The sequence below is a fragment of the Amblyraja radiata genome, chromosome 29 (genome assembly GCF_010909765.2).
Source record: "Amblyraja radiata isolate CabotCenter1 chromosome 29, sAmbRad1.1.pri, whole genome shotgun sequence".
Taxonomy (NCBI): Eukaryota; Metazoa; Chordata; class Chondrichthyes; order Rajiformes; family Rajidae; genus Amblyraja; species Amblyraja radiata.
In genome coordinates, this window is record NC_045984.1 from 31,261,755 (window position 1) to 31,278,885 (window position 17,131).

Consider the following 17,131-nt stretch of genomic DNA (forward strand, 5'->3'; position numbering starts at 1 on the left):
TGGTTCTGGACTCCCCCCAACATCGGGAACATGTTTCCTGCCTCTAGCGTGTCCAAACCATTAATAATCTTATATGTTTCAATAAGATCCCCTCTCACCCTTCTAAACACCAGAGTGTACAAGCCCAGCTGTTCCATTCTCCCAGCATATGACAGTCCCGCCATCCAGGGAATTAACCTCGTTAATTCACATCGTAGAAACATGCCCTTCGGACCACCGAGCCCGCGCCGACCAGCGATCACCCCGTACACTATCACTATCCTACACACACCAGGGACAAATTATAATTTACAGAAGCCAATTAACCTACAAACCATTCTGTCTTTGGAGTGTGGTTGGAAACCGCAGCACCCGGAGAAAACCCACGCAGGTCACAGGGAGAACGTGCAAACTCCGCACAGACAGCACCCGTAGTCGGGATCGAACCTCGCCAACAACCTTCCTTCTTTCCGTTATTTTTAGTATGTGTTGAAAAGTATGTTTTAGTGTTCCTTGGTTTGTTTTATGTGTGTGTGTGTGTGTGTGTGTGTGTGTGTGTGTGTGTGTGTGTGTGTGTGTGGGAAACCTTTTTTCAATCTCTTACCTCGATGGAGATGTGATTTTTTCCCGTATCGTATCTCCGTCCCCACTGCGGCCTAACCTCGTGGAGTTGTCGACCTTTCCTGGAGACCGTCGGGCGCTCCAAGCTGCGGGAGTTAGCGTGGCTTTAACATCACGGAGCTTGCGATCCCTTTGCCGGGGATCGAGGCTCCAACCGCGGGGCCTGTGGACTTTAACACCGTGAAGCCCGCGGTCTCCGGTTAGAAGAGGCCGACTCGGGAGCTCCATGCCGTGGAGAGTTTCAACCGCCCCGACCTGGGAGTTTCGATCACCCCGACGGGGGCTTCGATGGTCGGCCACGGAGGGGAGGGGGGGGGGCTTTAATCACCCCGACTGAGGATGGTTCGACTGCCCCGACCACGGGAGAACAAGAGAAAGAAGATTGAACTTTATTGCCTTCCATCACAGTGAGGAATGTGGAATCCACTGTGGTGGATGTTTGTGTTAACTTTTACGTGGCTGTGTCTTGTAGCTTTTTCACTTAGTATGGCTGTACGGTAACTCCAATATCACTGTACCTTAACTGGTACATGTGACAATAAACTGACCTCGAAACCCTGAACCCGGGTCTCTGGATCCTGGCAGCCCCACAAAATGATTCATTTTTCCTGACTATTTTTGTTTGCTAACTCCTCTGCAGTGTTTTGGGACATTTTGTTACATTAATGAGCCCGTATGACTGCTTGTTCTTACTCCAATTTAAAAACAATAATCTAACCAGACTGGACACTGATTGCAAGAGGCAAGGTTGTGTTGACTTAAGGACAATCTGCCCTCATCACATCTTAAAAGATCTTTCAATCAGAAACTCTCCTGCACATGGATTGCAGGAAGGGAGGTTTACCCTCAATACTGTAAGCCCAAGAGACTAAAATAATAATTTAAAATCACAAATGACAAAATGACATGTGCACAAAAACCACGAGGGGAATAGGTCGGGTAGACATACATTGTCTCTTGCGCAGAGTAGGGGAATCGGGAACCAGGGGACAAGCATTTAAGGTGAGGGAGGGGGAAAGATTTCATAGGAACCCAAGGGGTGATATTTTTCACATACAGGGCAGGGCGGTGGGTGTATGGAACGAGCTGCCAGAGGAGGTAGGTGAGGCAGGTTGAAGAAACATTTGGACAGGTACATGGATCGGACAAGTTTGGAGGGATATGGGCCAAACGCAGGCAGGTGGGACTAGTGTAGATGGGACATGTTGGCGGGTGTGGGCAAGTAGGGCCTGTTTCCACGCTGTATCACTCTGTGACTATCCAGCACATGAGGAGCGTGAGCTTTGACTGATGGACATTATTTCGGTCGTTCAGAAGTAACATCACGGCTAAAACACAAGCTCCCCCCCAAGGGAAATTCTTGTGCATTACTCGTGAACAGGCTGGGACATGCCAGTCAACATCGCTCATTACTATGGAAATACAAACTATTACAGTCAACAAGATCTGAAACACTGCAGAGAAATGTTTTATTTTTGTCCGATCACGTACGATACACCTTGTCCTCTAACCTCAATCCGGTTGTGTTATGCCTCAAGCTTCATGAATGTGAGGTTATCCACTTTGGTAGCAAAAACAGGAAGGCAGATTACTATCTAAATGGCGTCAAGTTGGGAAAAGGGGAAGTACAATGGGATCTAGGGATCCTTGTACATCAGTCTATGAAAGTAAGCATGCAGGTACAGCAGGCAGTGAAGAAAGCGAATGGCATGTTGGCCTTTATAAGAGGAATCGAGTATAGGAGCAAAGAGGTCCTTCTGCAGTTGTACAGGGCCCTAGTGAGACCACACCTGGAGTATTGTGTGCAGTTTTGGTCCCCTAATTTGAGGAAGGACATTCTTGCTATTGAGGGATTGCAGCGTAGGTTTACAAGGTTAATTCCCGGGATGGCGGGACTGTCATATGCTGAGAGAATGGAGCGGCTGGGCTTGTACACTCTGGAGTTTAGAAGGATGAGAGTATATCTTATTGAAACATATACGATTATTAAGGGTTTGGACACGCTAGAGGCAGGAAACGTGTTCCCGATGTTGGGGGAGTCCAGAACCAGGGGCCACAGTTTAAGAATAAGGGGTTAGCCATTTAGAACGGAGACGAGGAAACACTTTTTCTCACAGAGTGGTGAGTCTGTGGAATTCTCTGCCGTGGAGGCAGGTTCTCTGGATACTTTCAAGAGAGCTAGAAAGGGCTCTTAAAAATAGCGGAGTCAGGGGATATGGGGAGAAGGCAGGAACGGGGTACTGATTGGGGATGATCAGCCATGATCACATTGAATGGCTCGAAGGGCCGAATGGCCTACTCCTGCACCTATTGTCTATTGTGCCCTGAAGGACCACTTAAGTCTCATGATGATGTGGGACTTTAGAGATAGAGTGGAAACAGGCATCGAGACCAGCGATCACCCACTATCCTACACACTAGCGTGAATTGTAAATTGTCCCTAGTGTGTGTGTATAATAGCATAAGTGTGCGGGGATCGCTGGTCAGCGCGGTCTCGGTGGGCCGAAGGGTCTGTTTCCGTGCTGTATCTCTAAACTAAACGGGAGACAATTTACAATTTTACCGAGGACAAAAAACCTATAAACCTGCCCGTCTTTGTGTGTGAAAGGAAACCAGAGCACCTGGAGAAAACCCTCGTGGTCACAGGATGAACTGCAGACAGCACCCGCAGTCAGGATCGAACCCGGGTCTCTGGCGCTGTGAGGCAGCAACTCTGCCGCTGCGCCACCGTGCCGACTGAAGTGGATATCACATGTTCAGTACCAGGCGCAGCCTTGAGTTCTCCAAGGTGTTAAAGTGTAGCTTCATAACCCAATAGCCCCAGCCCTTAAATTATGCTGTCGTAACGGTGAATTGTACATCACTGCTCTCTCAAATAAATATTCAACACTGAAGTAAATAAAACACGTTTTATTCATTTTTAAAAAAAGTTTATAGATTCTATCATTCAGTATAAAATACAAAAACTTCATAAAGAAAAAATAAAGCTTCACACATCATGAAATGTCAGTTCAAACATTGTGTTGTTTTTCTAGCTTTGATGTTTGATGCGTTTCCGTTCAAGAGCAAGGTGTACAGAGCTATATCCCTCCCCCATTTCCCTGTATAGCTGTTTAGTTTAAAGATAGTCACCTATTTCCTTCGCTCCATAGATGCTGCCTCACCCGCTGAGTTTCTCCAGCATTTTAGTCTACCTGCAAAATTGCTTTTCATCGCTTCTTTATTTGATTTTTTTTACACCGCTCATTGCTGCAGAAATGGTGAAGAGAGTCTGCTGATCGATGCGGCGTGTGATGCAGGGGCCTGCTCCAGTGTATTCATGCAGAGCCTCAGAATTAAAGGACGTTCTTTTAGGAAGGAGATGAGGAGGAATCTCTTTAGCCAGAGGGAGGAATATTGGTGATGGAAAACCTCATCAGCAGCTTCTAGCAGAACAAGTCAGTGGATATTTTTAAGGCAGAGATAGATAGATTCTTGATCAGTACGGGAGTCAATAGACAATAGATGCAGGAGTAGGCCATTTGGCCCTTCGAGCCAGCACCGCCATTCAATGTGATCATGGCTGATCATTCACAATCAGTACCCCGTTCCTGCCTTCTCACCATATCCCCTGACTCCGCTATTTTTAAAGAGCCCTATCTATCTCTCTCCTGAAAGTATCCAGAGAACCTGCCTCCACCGCCCTCTGAGGCAGAGAATTCCACAGATTCACCACTCTCTGGGATTGTGGGGAGAAGGCAGGTGAATGGGGTTGAGAGGGAGAGGTAGACCAGCCATGATTGAATGGCGGAGTAGACCTGATGGGCCGAAATGGCCTAATTCCGCTCCTATGATTTGTGACGTTATTTCAGCCTCCTCTCAAATAGCACTGTCATTAAAGATAGATACAAATAAATATTTTTGGTAGTGGCAAGTGTCGGTCCACACAGCACAGAAATGGGACTGTACCTCATGCAGAGAGACAGACATCAGACAGTAACATCGTGACGAGTTCGCCAATGACCAGATGCAAGGTATAAAAATAGATCATGCAGAAATTAAATGGTTTAAACTACATCAATATTTCAAATATCTAGAGTACTGAGTTGCTCTCGAGTGCCGTGGCATATACATTCGGGGAGAACCTGTTTGCAAAGCTGCTGCAAGTAACACGAAGAGTCCCCCTGAGAGAAGGAATGAGTGACGGTTCGGGTTCGAGACCCATCTTCTGACTGGAGAAGACCCGAAACGTCCCCCATTCCTTCTCTCCAGAGATGCTGCCCGTCCCGCTGAGTTACTCCAGCATTCTGTGTCTATCCAGGTTTAAACCAGCGTCTGCAGTTCCTTCCAACACATGAAGAGTCTTCCGTGTGGTTTAGAGGAACAGTGTGGAAACCATTAGCAATAGTTCGCAGAGCAGGATGATGGAGCGATTCTGCGGCCCCCGGGCCGAATGTGGCCCGCAACCTGAAATCATCCGACCCGCCGAGCGCTGGCCGTACCGCATCCTGCGCAAAGCCGCCGGCACGGCCGCGCACCTCCTGTGAATACGTTTAACAAAGAACTGCAGAAGCTGGAAAAATCGAAGGTAGACAACAAATGCTGGAGAAACTCAGTGGGTGAGACATGCAAGGATTGCATGAGGCTGCCTCGCCCGCTGAGTTTCTCCAGCATTTTTGTCTACCTTCTGTGAACACGTGATTTGATGCCTGCCATCAATCCGGGGCGGGATCCATGTGTACACGTGATAGACGTGGCCCGCCATCCGCTCAGACATGCGTCCCGGCCCCTATGCAGAACACGGTTGCCCACCCCTGCTCTACATACAAGCTCTCCTGCTTTCTCCACATATCCCTTGATTCCGTTAGCCCTAAGAGCTAAATCTAACTCCCTCTTGAAAACATCCAGTGAATTGGCCTCCACTGCCTTCAGTGGCAGAGAATTCCGCAGATTCACAACCCTCTGGGTGAAAAATCCTCATCTCACTCCCAAATGGTCTACCCCTTATTCTTAAACTGTGACCCCTGGTCCTGAAACAGGAGCACCCAGAGAAAACCCACTCGGTCACTGGGAGAAGGTACAAACTCTGTAGGGGCAGCACCCGTGGTCAGGATCGAACTGGGTTCTCTGGCACCGTGAGGCAGCGACTGTACCCGCTGCGCCACCATTCAGATTGTGACAAAGTGTTAGAATTCTTTCAGTGAAGCAACACCGCCCTCTGGTGTTCAGTGAAAGAATGCGAAGCAAATTCACACCAGATAAACTCAAAACTATCAAACCCGCCATTGCTGGCTCCAAGAGATAAACAAAGCGTGTCTGGCGATACTGCGCTGGCAGGTGGAGACGGTGGAACAGTTATGATGCACCACGAGGTCGTCACGTCCTTGACAGTCAACAGCTGCCCCGTAGAAACAAGGAACTGCAGATGTTGGTTTACCGAGAGTGCTGGAGTATCTGAGAAGGGCAGGCAGCATCGATCACAAGCCATCCCATGGTAGTTGGAGATAGGGGTTAGCCAGGTCTGATATTACAGAGAGGCAACCGAGAACAGGGCAGCAAGCACATGTTCAATGCTAAGGTGCGGCACGGTAGACAGCGGTAGAGTTGCTGCCTTACAGCGCCGGAGACCGGGGTTCGATCCAGACTACGGGCGCTGTCTGTACGGAGTTTGTACGTTCTCCCTGTGACCTGCGTGGGTTTTCTCCGGGTGCTCCGGTTTCCTCCCACACTCCAAGGACGTGCAGGTTTGTAGGTTAAATGCCTTCGGTAAAATTGTAAATTGTCCCTAGTGTGTGTAGGATGGTGTAAGTGTGTGGGGACGGCTGGTCAGCGTGGACTCGGTGGGCTGAAGGGCCTGTTTCCACATTGTATCTCTAAACTAAACTAAAAAAAAGTCAGAAAATAACCGATAATCTGTGATTGGGGTGACCAACTAATCAATACTTTCTCTACGTTTATTTGCATTTTCTTGCTTGACAAGATATTTAGCTCCCTGATTAGACAGACATCGACGATGTCAGCATTTGAAATGTCTTGGCTAAACTTTCCCTGAATCCTGCTGGTCGCTGGGTTAAGTCTCCTGTGTTCTACAGTGGGAATCTACTGTAAGGATTAGGATGTAGAAACAACGAACTGCAGGTGCTGGTTAATACACTAAAGGACACAAAGTGCTGGAGTAACTCAGCAGGTTAGGCAACATCTCCGGAGATCATGGATAATGGTCCCCAGGAGAGGGGAGGAGTTTCTCTCGTCAGAGGGTGGTGAATCTGTGGGATTCATCGCCACAGACGGCTGTGGAGGCCGTGTCAATGGGTATTGTTAAAGGGCCTGTCCCACCAGCATGCGCCTGCATGCGGCAAGCGCGACCTAACGTGGTCGCTTGAGCCGTACGTCATGCGGCAAGCACGACCAAACCAGAAGCGGGAGCCGTGCGGAGGTCGAGTGAGTGACACGGCTGCGGACAGTGTCAGTTTTTCGGAGACCCGCGCGATGTCGGGACCAGCTCCGCACAACTCCATATGGCTCCGGCGATCGAAGTGGGACCGACCCCGTGAGGCCATACGGCTCAATCGACCACGTTAGGTCGCGCTTGCCGCATGCAGTCGCATGCTCGTGGGACAGGCCCTTAAGGTGGAGGTTGAAAGATTTTTCATTAGTAATTCTGTCAAGGGTTATGGGGGGAAGGCAGGAGAATGGGGCTGAGGAAAAAATACATCGACCATCATTGAATGGCAGAGGAGACTCAATGGGCCAAACGGCCTTATTCTGCTCCGATGACTCACGGACTTATGGATAGGTGACGTTTCGAATTGGGACTGAAGAAGGGGCCCGACCTGAAACATCACCTATCCTTCCTTGTTCTCCACAGATGCTGCCTGACCCGCTGAGTTACTCCTGCACTGTAAGGATTTGTAGACTCAGGAGTTAGAACAGCCAGACTTTTATTTTAGTTTTGTTTAGTTTGGAGATACAGCGCGGAAACAGGCCCTTCGGTCCATCAAATCCACCCCGACCCGCGATCCCCGCACACTAACACCATCCTACACACACTGGGGACAATTTACAATTGCACCAAGCCAATTAACCAACAAACCTGCACGTCTTTGGAGTGTGGGAGGAAACCGAAGATCTCGGAGAAAACCCACGCAGGTCACGGGGAGAACGTGCAAACGCCATACAGACAGCACCCGTAGTCGGGATCGAACCGGGGTCTCTGTGAAGCAGCAACTCTACCACTGCGCCGCCCTACAGTAAACCCTCTACTTATACTACAGGGTTTAACGCAAAAGAAAATAACTGAGTATAACACGCCAACTTGCATTTCTATTTGGTGCTAAAGGAAATTTGTTGCTAAGTCTAAAATGGTTAGAAAATATGAAACTCGAGCAATCAGTTAAGGCGGGACATTGTGAGGGATGTGTTGACATCACCAACTCTGAGAGCAGGGTAGAGAGACTCAGAGAACAACTGCTGCTGAAACGTGCAGATCAGGCTCAGCTTGCTGTCTGAGACGCTGTAAAATGAAATGATTCCAGCATCAAAGTCGACAAAGACTCCCACCTTAGAGATGACGGGAAGAGTGATATCAGTGACGATATCGTTGTGCTGGGCTGAGACCGAACGTGATCCCGACAGGTAACTCCAAAGGCCGTTGTTGTTCCGTGAGCAGACGCTCCAGGATTTTTTGTTCCCTCCGAGTGCGCTCTCCTTGTCCCTGCCCTTGCGCTTCATGCTGCCGTAGCAAACCCCCACCGCCCAACTGCCGTGAGCTGCCGCAGTCTCCACCTCCCAGTAGGAGCGCCCGCCGTTGATTCCCTCCGAGGCCAGCACCTGCCCCCACCAGTCGAACCTCTTGCGGTGGACGGGGTAGGGCTGTCTGTCTGGGATGCAAGACACCCCTCGTCTGTCATCCGACAACGCCACGCTGCGGTGGGCGGTCTCCAAGTCCAGAGTCGGCGTCCGTCCGTCTGCAAAGCAAGCGACGTCTGAGTTACAGAGAGAGATACAGCACGGAAAACACGGACGCAGAAGCCGCAGGTGAGTGACTTTAGACGTCACCTTAGGCTTTATAGAGATACAGCGCGGAAACCAGGCCCTTCGGCCCACCGAGCCCACGCCAGCCAGCAATCGCCCTGTACACCAGCTCTATCCTACATACACACATACACACACACTAGGGACAATTTTCAATTATACCAAAGTCAATTACCCTACAAACCCGCTCATCTTTGGAGTGTGGGAGGAAACCGGAGCACCCGGAGAAAGCCCACGCGGACACAGGGAGAACGTACATACTCCGTACAGCCAGGACCCGTAGTCAGGATCGAACCCGGATCTCTGGCGCCGTGAGGCAGCAAATCCACCGCTCTACATGCCACCGTGCCAAGTGTGCATTAGAAAAGAACTGAGGATATCTAGACAATACTGCCGTTCCCTTTTGCTGCCTCCTCCTCACACTACTGAATGATCCCCTCATGAACTACAGGTGCGGCCCCAATCTCCCAACCTACCAATTGTGGCCCTTGCGGTTTTTTTAATCTGCACTTTCCCTTTAACTGTAACAAGAGATTCTGTTCTCTTTGTTGTAACTGGACATGTACATGGCTTGATTATGGTTGTGTCTATATGATTTGACCAGTCAGTACACAAACACATTTTTTCACTGTCTCTCGGTTCCCATGCCAATAATATCAATAACCATAGCAGTTATTCAGTTCGGTTCAGATCATTGTCACGTGCACCGAGGCACAGTGAAAAGCTTCTGTTGCGCGCTAACCAGTCAGCGGAAAGACAATACATGATTACAATTGAGCCATTTACAGTGTACAGATACATGATAAGGGAATAACGTTTAGTGCAAGGTAAAGCCAGCAAGGTCCGATCAAGGATAGTCCGAGGGCCACCAATGAGGTAGATAGTAGTTCAGCACTGCTCTCTGGTTGTGGTAGGATGATTCAGTTGCCTGATAACAGCTGGGAAGAAACTGTCCCTGAATCTGGAGGTGTGCGTTTTCACAATTACTATCATCGTGATTTTCCTTCCAGATGTACATACAGGGGGAACAATTAATTCCATCCTGCCCTAAAACTATAGTAGTGGTTAGGGGTGACACGGTGGCGCAGAGGTAGAGTTGCTGCCTCACAGCGCCAGAGACACGGGTTCGATCCTGACTACAGGTGCTGTCTGTACGGAGTTTGCACGTTCTCCCCGTGACCCCATGCGTTTTCTCCGAGTGCTCCGGTTTCTTCCCACACTCCAAAGACGTGCAGGTTTGCAGGTTAATTTGGCTTCGGTAAAATTGTAAATTGTCCCTCGTGTGTGTAGGATAATGCTGGTGTACGGACGGGGTGATCGCTGGTCAGCGCGGACTCGGTGGGCCGAAGGGCCTGTTTCCACGCTGCATCTCTAAAGTTGAAAGCGCGAGGAACAAGCAGCGTTGTACTCACACACGGTTGCCATCACGTCTCGGTCCCTCTCGAGCCGGGACACCATTTCGTACTGCTTCTGTATCCAGTTCACCTTGTCACTGGTGACTTTACTAACGTCAGGTGGTAATGGCCGTGGTCCCAGTGGTTCAGACGCATCTTTTATTCTGTAAAATTTGTAGAGAACTGGGTGTAGGAGCCATTAAGCTTCTCAGAATATTATAGCCAGGTCTAACATTTTTAATATTTTAATTCGTATCTGTATAGAAACATAGACAATGGGTGCAGGAGGCCATTCGGCCCTTCGAGCCAGCACCGCCATTCAATGTGTTCATGGCTGATCGTCCCCTATCAATAACCCGTGCCTGCCTTCTCCCCATATCCCTTGACTCCACTAACCCCTAGAGCTCTATCTAACTCTCGCTTAAATCCATCCAGTGACTTGGCCTCCACTGCCCTCTGTGGCAGGGAATTCCATACATTCACAACTCTCTGGGTGAAAAAGTTTTTTCTCACCTTAGTCTTAAATGACCTTCCCTTTATTCTAAGACTGTGTGGCCCCTGGTTCTGGACTTGCCCAGCATTGGGAACATTTTTCCTGCATCCAGCTTGACCAGTCCTTTTATAATTTATATGTTTCTATAAGATCCCCCCCTATGTATGCATGATTGTAGGTGTAGGGATATAATTATGTAGAGGGGTGTGTCTATATCTGAAGAGGCTAGCGCAGGCTCGTTAATATAGTTCCAGTTCACCTCGTGGGATTGAGTGGAGCCATGAGCTGAGCCCAGAGCTATGAGTCGTGGACATGATTACGGGTTTAGAGCAAGTTTATGCTATGAAGAATGGAAAATGATGGACTATATCATTGTCTTGTATAACTTCTATAAATAACAATGAATCAAGATTCAACGACTGGAAGATTTATTCCTACTTCCTCCGGAGCTGGGTGAGGGCGTGAACTGTACCTCCACTACATCCTATGAGAAGTTATGGCTATCAAGGTTCGACCTTGAGAACATTACTAAAACTGCCATTATACTGGGTTTATAATACATTGGGTGTACTGAACACCGGGTGGCGCAGCGGTAGAGTTGCTGCCTCACAGCGCCAGACACCCGGGTTCGATCCCGACTACGGGCGCTGTCTGTACGTTCTCCCCGTGACCGCGTGGGTTTTCTCCGAGATCTTTGGTCTCCTCCCACACTCCAAAGACGTGCTGGTTTGTTGGTAAATTGGCTTGGTGTAAATGTAAATTATCCATAGTGTGCGTAGGATAGTGTTAGTGTGCAGGGATCGCTGGTCAGTGCAGACTCGTTGGGCCGAAGGGCCTATTTCCATGCTGTATCTCTAAACTAAACTAAATAAGGAAAAGAACCATATTCATTGAAAAACAAATGGTGACGATCTCTCCAGGAGAATGAGCCAAAAAAATTGGTTATGAACTCACTTTAAATCGTTTTCGTTTTTAGCTTTACAGAAACAGGCCCTTCGGCCCACCGGGTCTGCGCCAACCAGCGATCCCCGCATACTAACACTACCCTACACACACTAGGGACTATTTTACATTCACCATTTAAAAAAAATTTATACCAAGCCTATTAACCTACAGACCTGTACGTCTTTGGAGTGTGGGAGGAAAACGAATATCTCAGTGAAAACCCACGCAGGTCACGGGGAGAACGTACAAACTCCGTACAGACAAGCACCCATAGTCAGGATTGAACCCGGGTCTTTGGCGCTGTGAGGCAGCAAATCTACCGCTGCGCCTCCGTGCCTCCCAGATACTTCCATGTTTTAATTTAATCCCCGAAAGACAGCTCCTTCAACAATCCAGCACTATCCCAAAATTAATCTTAAATGTCAGTCGATTGCTAGCGTGACCTTTTAACCCAAATTGTCCTGATTCAACAACAATTACATCCTGAATAAATTTACCAATTTATTCATATGGAAATGCCCAATCCTGAAGAGAGAATATGATTAGTTAACGAAATCATTTTTTACACAGAGTGGTGAATCTGTGGAATTCTCTGCCACAGAAGGTAGTTGAGGCCAGTTCATTGGCTATATTTAAGAGGGAGTTAGATGTGGCCCTTGTGGCTAAAGGGATCAGGGGGGGTATCGAGAGAAGGCAGGGATGGGATACTGAGTTGGATGATCAGCCATGATCATGTTGAATGGCGGTGCAGGCTCGAAGGGCCGAATGGCCTACTCCTGCACCTAATTTCTATGTTTCTATGTAAAACTGACCTTCAAAAACCAGTTCATGACATAGAGTGCAAATTGGTTCAAACAGAATGATGGCAAGAGGCCATATTGATGTCTGCACAATACTGTTGGGAGATCTAATCAATTTAATTGGATTGTAACACTTAATTTCTCTTACCTTGTTCTCATTGAATTAAATCCCTGAAAGAAATGAGATAAATAATTAATTTGGATATTCATATACCTTTGTCATATAATTTTTGGCAATTAATTATATTATTGCGAATAAACTTGGATTAATTTATGATCAGGAACTTGTATCGATCTATCTATCTGCAAAAATAGATCTGGCAAGAATGGGTTTAGAGGGATCTGGGGCAGATGCAGGCAAATGGGACAAGCTGAGGTAGGAAACTTCCTCTGCATGGACGAGTTGGGTCGAAGGGCCTTGTTGTGACTTGTAAGGCAGCAACTCTTCCCCTCTGCCGTCACTGTGCCACCCCATGCTGTATGACTCTATGGAGGTTCCCGAGGAACACAAGCCCTCTGTCACAACCCCTGTGTACTGTAAACCATGTTAGGGGGGCAGGGTAGCCCACTTTGCTGGAAGCCGCAGCAATCCCATACTCCCCTGACTTTGGGAAAGGCTTTCAGGGGTTTCGGGGAGAAGGCAGGAGAATGGGGTTCAGAGGGAAAGATAGATCAGCCACGATTGAATGGCAGAACAGACCTGACAGTCTGAATGGCCTAATTCTGCTCCCATCTCTTATGAACTTATGAAATCAAACCAAAGGCATTAAACTGCACAGTTTCAGATCCACAAAGAAAAATACAAAGTTCCCATTACCTGTATGAAGACTAGTTTTTCCATATTCATTAAAAGATTACTGAAGTCAGCCATATTTCTCTCAAAGACTTCCATCTTGTCTTCCAAAGCAAAAATCTGTGCATCAATGTCTCCTGTGACCTGGGTCTGGACTGTGTCGAGATACTTCAATGCTTCTTTCTCTTCATTCTCAAAGTAATTCCGCAGAGCCGTACACCGCTCCTGGACATGGGCTTTGCTTTCCCTGATCAGGTTCTGGTAAGTAGAAATGCATTCGATCATTACACTGTTAGTCAAATGAGTTCAAGCTGTTTTCTTGATGAATCTACATTAGTAGATGTGGGAGTAAACTGGAGCGCCCGGAGAAGACACACACGGATAGAGTCGCTGCCTAAAGGGCCCGTCCCACTTTCACGACCTCTGCCGAGTTCGCCCTTGACTCATACTCGCAGCATGGTCGTCACGAGGTCGTAGGTAGGTCGTGATGCTAGTCGTAGGTACTCGTGGCATCAAGTAGGTCGGGGCGTTTTTTCTAGCCTGATGAAAAATGTCCACGAGTAAAAAAGGTGGTGAATTAGGTCGTGAAAGTGGGACAGGCCCTTTACAGCGCTAACAACGCCAGATATCCGGGTTCGATCCTGGCTACGGGTGCTTGTCCGTACGGAGTTTGTACGTTCTCCCCGTGACCTGCGTGGGTTTTCTCTTGTGATCTTCGGTTTCTTCCAACACTCCATACACACGCAGATTTGTAGGTTAATTGACGTGGTATACGTGTAAAAATTGTCCCTAGTGTGTGCAGGATAGTGTTTGTGTGCGGGGATCACTGGTCGGTGCGAACTTGGCGGGCAGAAGGGCCTGTTTCCACGCTGTATCTCCAAACTAAACTAAACACCGAGCCAACCTCTAGATTTGTGTTGGATCACACAAAGGAAAGAGTGATAACCTATTACTGCAGTACAAATATGGTCAATAGACAATAGGTGCAGGAGTAGGCCATTCGGCCCTTCGAGCCAGCACCGCCAATGTGATCATCCCTAATCAGTCTGAAGAAGGGTTCGACCCGAAACGTCACCCATTCTATCTCTCCAGAGATGCTGCCTGTCCCGCTGAGTTACTCCGGCATTATAGACAATAGACAATAGGTGCAGGAGTAGGCCATTTGGCCCTTCGAGCCAGCACCGCCATTCAATGTGATCATGGTTGATCATCCCTAATCAGTACCCCGTTACAGCCTTCTCCCCATATCCCCTGACTTCGCTATCTTTAAGAAATCCTAATCTATCCATCCTGGCCGAAATAATTACAATAACTCCCAAAGATTAATAAATCAAAAAGTAATTAAAAGACAGTTTGAATGGCAGAATAGACTCGATGTGCAGAATGGCCTAATTTATAGACTTATAAAAACTGTTTCCAGCATTTTTTTTAAATTACAGAATCTCACAAAATAAACACACACTAAATGCGCCCATCTAAGAAATAAAAACATGCTCAGTAGTTACAATAGATGTCATCAGTTCTTTTATAATGCATGCTCGGCGCGGTGGCGCAGCGGTAGAGTTGCTGTGTTACTGCGCCAGAGACCCGGGTTCGATCCTGACTACGGGTGCTGTCTGTACGGAGTTTGTACGTTCTCCCTGTGATCATGTGGGTTTCCTCCGGGAGCTCCGGTTTCCTCCCACACTCCAAAGACGTACGGGTTTGTAGGTTAATTGGCTCTGGTAAGATTGTAAATTGCCCCTAGTGTGTGTAGGATAGAGCTAGTCTAGTGTGCGGGGTGATCGCTGGTCGGCGCGGACTCGATGAGCCGCAGGTCCACGCTGTATCTCTAAAGTCAAGTCTAAAGTCACTCACCTGTGTCTTTTCCTTCTGTGTCTGCAGGTGCAGGATGCCGGCTTGGATGGCTGTGGTATTTGCCCTGACCTTGTCTATCTGCTGCTGTAGGTGATCCTTAAAATAAATCAAAAACAAGTTCTTAAATCTGGTTACTGAGGCGAAGGTGGAGAAAAAAGGAGAGGTCCAGTGGAGGTTTACGAGAATTACCCCAGGCATGAGGGGGTTAACATGTGATGAGTGTTTGACGGCACTCGCTGGAGTTTAGAAGGATGAGGGGGCCTCATTGAAACTTACCGAACAGTAAAAGGCCTGGACTGAATGGATATGGAGAGGATGTTTCCACCAGTGGGAGAGTCCAGAACGTGAGGGCACAGCCTCAGAATTAAAGGACGCTTGTTTAGGAAGGAGATGAGGAGGTAAGTTAGGGCGAAGGGTTCATTTCCACACTGTGACTCTCTGTCTCAGAGTAGGGGAATCAAGAACCAGAAGACATAGGTTTAAGGTGAGGGAGAAAGATTTAATAGGAACCTGAGGGGCAAAAGGTGATGGGCGTATGGAATAAGCTGCTGGAGGACGTACTTGAGTGGACAAGTGCAGGGGTCGGAAAGGTTTAGAGGGATATTGGGCCCACAGTAGGTACGGTAAATGCACAAAATCTTTTACCCAAAGTAGGGGAATGAAAAACCACGGGACTGAGATTTAAGGTGGCGGGGGGGGGGGGGTCAGATTTCATAGGATCCTGAGGGGCACCAACTGCAGACAGGTGGGGCTAGTGTAGATGGGGCGTGATGGGCTGAAGGGTCTGTTTCCACGCTGTCTTTAACTAGTTTAGTTTGGTTTATTGTCAGGAGTACCGAGGTACAGTGAAAAGCTTTTGTTGCGTGCTAACCAGTCAGCAGAAAGACAAAAGATAGACACAAAATGCTGGAGTAGCTCAGTGGGACAGACAGGTAGAAGGAATGGGTGACATGACAATAAAACTCTCTTGACTTGACTTAAATATTAAGGTGGGCCTTAGAAGTCAGCCCACTTTAATATTTAAGAGTCAAGAGAGTTTTATTGTCATGTGTCCCAGATAGGACGATGATATTCTTGCTTGCTGCAGCATAATATCGATGAAGTAATTAAGTAATTAATGTCCCCCTCTGTTGTATACGAGGCATACACACCCTCAGCTCCTGCTCGCCTTCACTAACGCTGCAACAGTTGTGATTCTTGTGCCTACCCACCACCGGGCAGAGACAGCAGATACAGACTTTGTCGTCTTTGCAGTAGATCTCCAGCAGCTTCTTGTGCTCCACGCACTTCCAGGTGGACATGTCCGCCGTGGGGTCGATGAGAGGGTGGTTCTTGAACACGGCGTTCTCCCGGTGGTGCTTGAGGTGCTTGGCACACATAGACGCTTCACACTTGAGGCATGTCTTGACGGCAGACAGCTTCTTCCTGGTGCAATAGTTGCAAGGCAGAGCCACCGGCCCGCCGTTCACCGCTTGGTATTTCTGGGCGATGTTGGCCAGCTTGAAGTTCCTCTTCAGCGCAGGTTTCTCCCTGTAATTGGCCCGGCACTCGGGGCAGGAGTAGAGTCCAGACGCAGGCTCCCTCCACGACTGCTCGATGCAGGCTTGGCAGAAGCTGTGCTTGCAGTTGAGGATGACCGGGTCGGTGTAGATGTGCAGGCAGATGGGGCAGGTCAGCTCCTCTTCCAGCCACACCGGCGGCGGGCCATCGGCCATTGCTCAGACCAAGAGACCAGCGGCCAGAAGCAGAGGCGGAAGAGGCCAGATGGAACCGAAAGCGAAACCCAAAACCCAGCTCCAACCTTTGGCTCCGACGTCCCCGAGACCATTGCAACTTGCAGGGTCTCACGCACTCGGCGTTGCAAACTCAGCCCCCCTGGTGCGCGCTTCAAACTGGGGCTGCATCTTACAGGGACATGCACAGGGACAAGAGGAGTTTTCAAACATATATTTAACCCGACCGCAAGGCAGCACATTGCTGCATCAAGATCTCCCCTTACTGCATCATCCCCCCTGTGTGAATAGCTTGCCCCATAGACGCTCAGCTCAGACACCGCCTCCCAAGCTAACGGGCCATTCACACCCACATATGCTCAATAAATAAACCCTGGCAGTACAGTACATAAAGATGCAATTATCACATTATATATTATTGAGTGAGATTTTTCCTTATAATAAAAAAATTTAAACTATAAATAGTTATAGTATAGCATAGTATAGTATATCGTTAATGTCAT

The 17,131-nt window shown here is 48.3% G+C and overlaps 1 protein-coding gene across 1 annotated transcript; it reads right to left on the reverse strand.

Annotated features, from left to right (window-relative positions):
* Positions 1–7,735: 7,735 nt before the first annotated feature.
* On the reverse strand, positions 7,736–16,906 carry LOC116989612 (probable E3 ubiquitin-protein ligase TRIM8). The gene is made up of 6 exons (XM_033047169.1): positions 16,047–16,906; positions 14,896–14,991; positions 13,063–13,296; positions 12,394–12,416; positions 10,026–10,171; positions 7,736–8,546 (listed from the first exon to the last, which is right to left on the reverse strand). The coding sequence occupies exons 1-6, from the start codon at positions 16,608–16,610 to the stop codon at positions 7,969–7,971; spliced, it is 1,641 nt and encodes a 546-aa protein (XP_032903060.1). The 5' UTR covers positions 16,611–16,906; the 3' UTR covers positions 7,736–7,968.
* Positions 16,907–17,131: the final 225 nt, after the last annotated feature.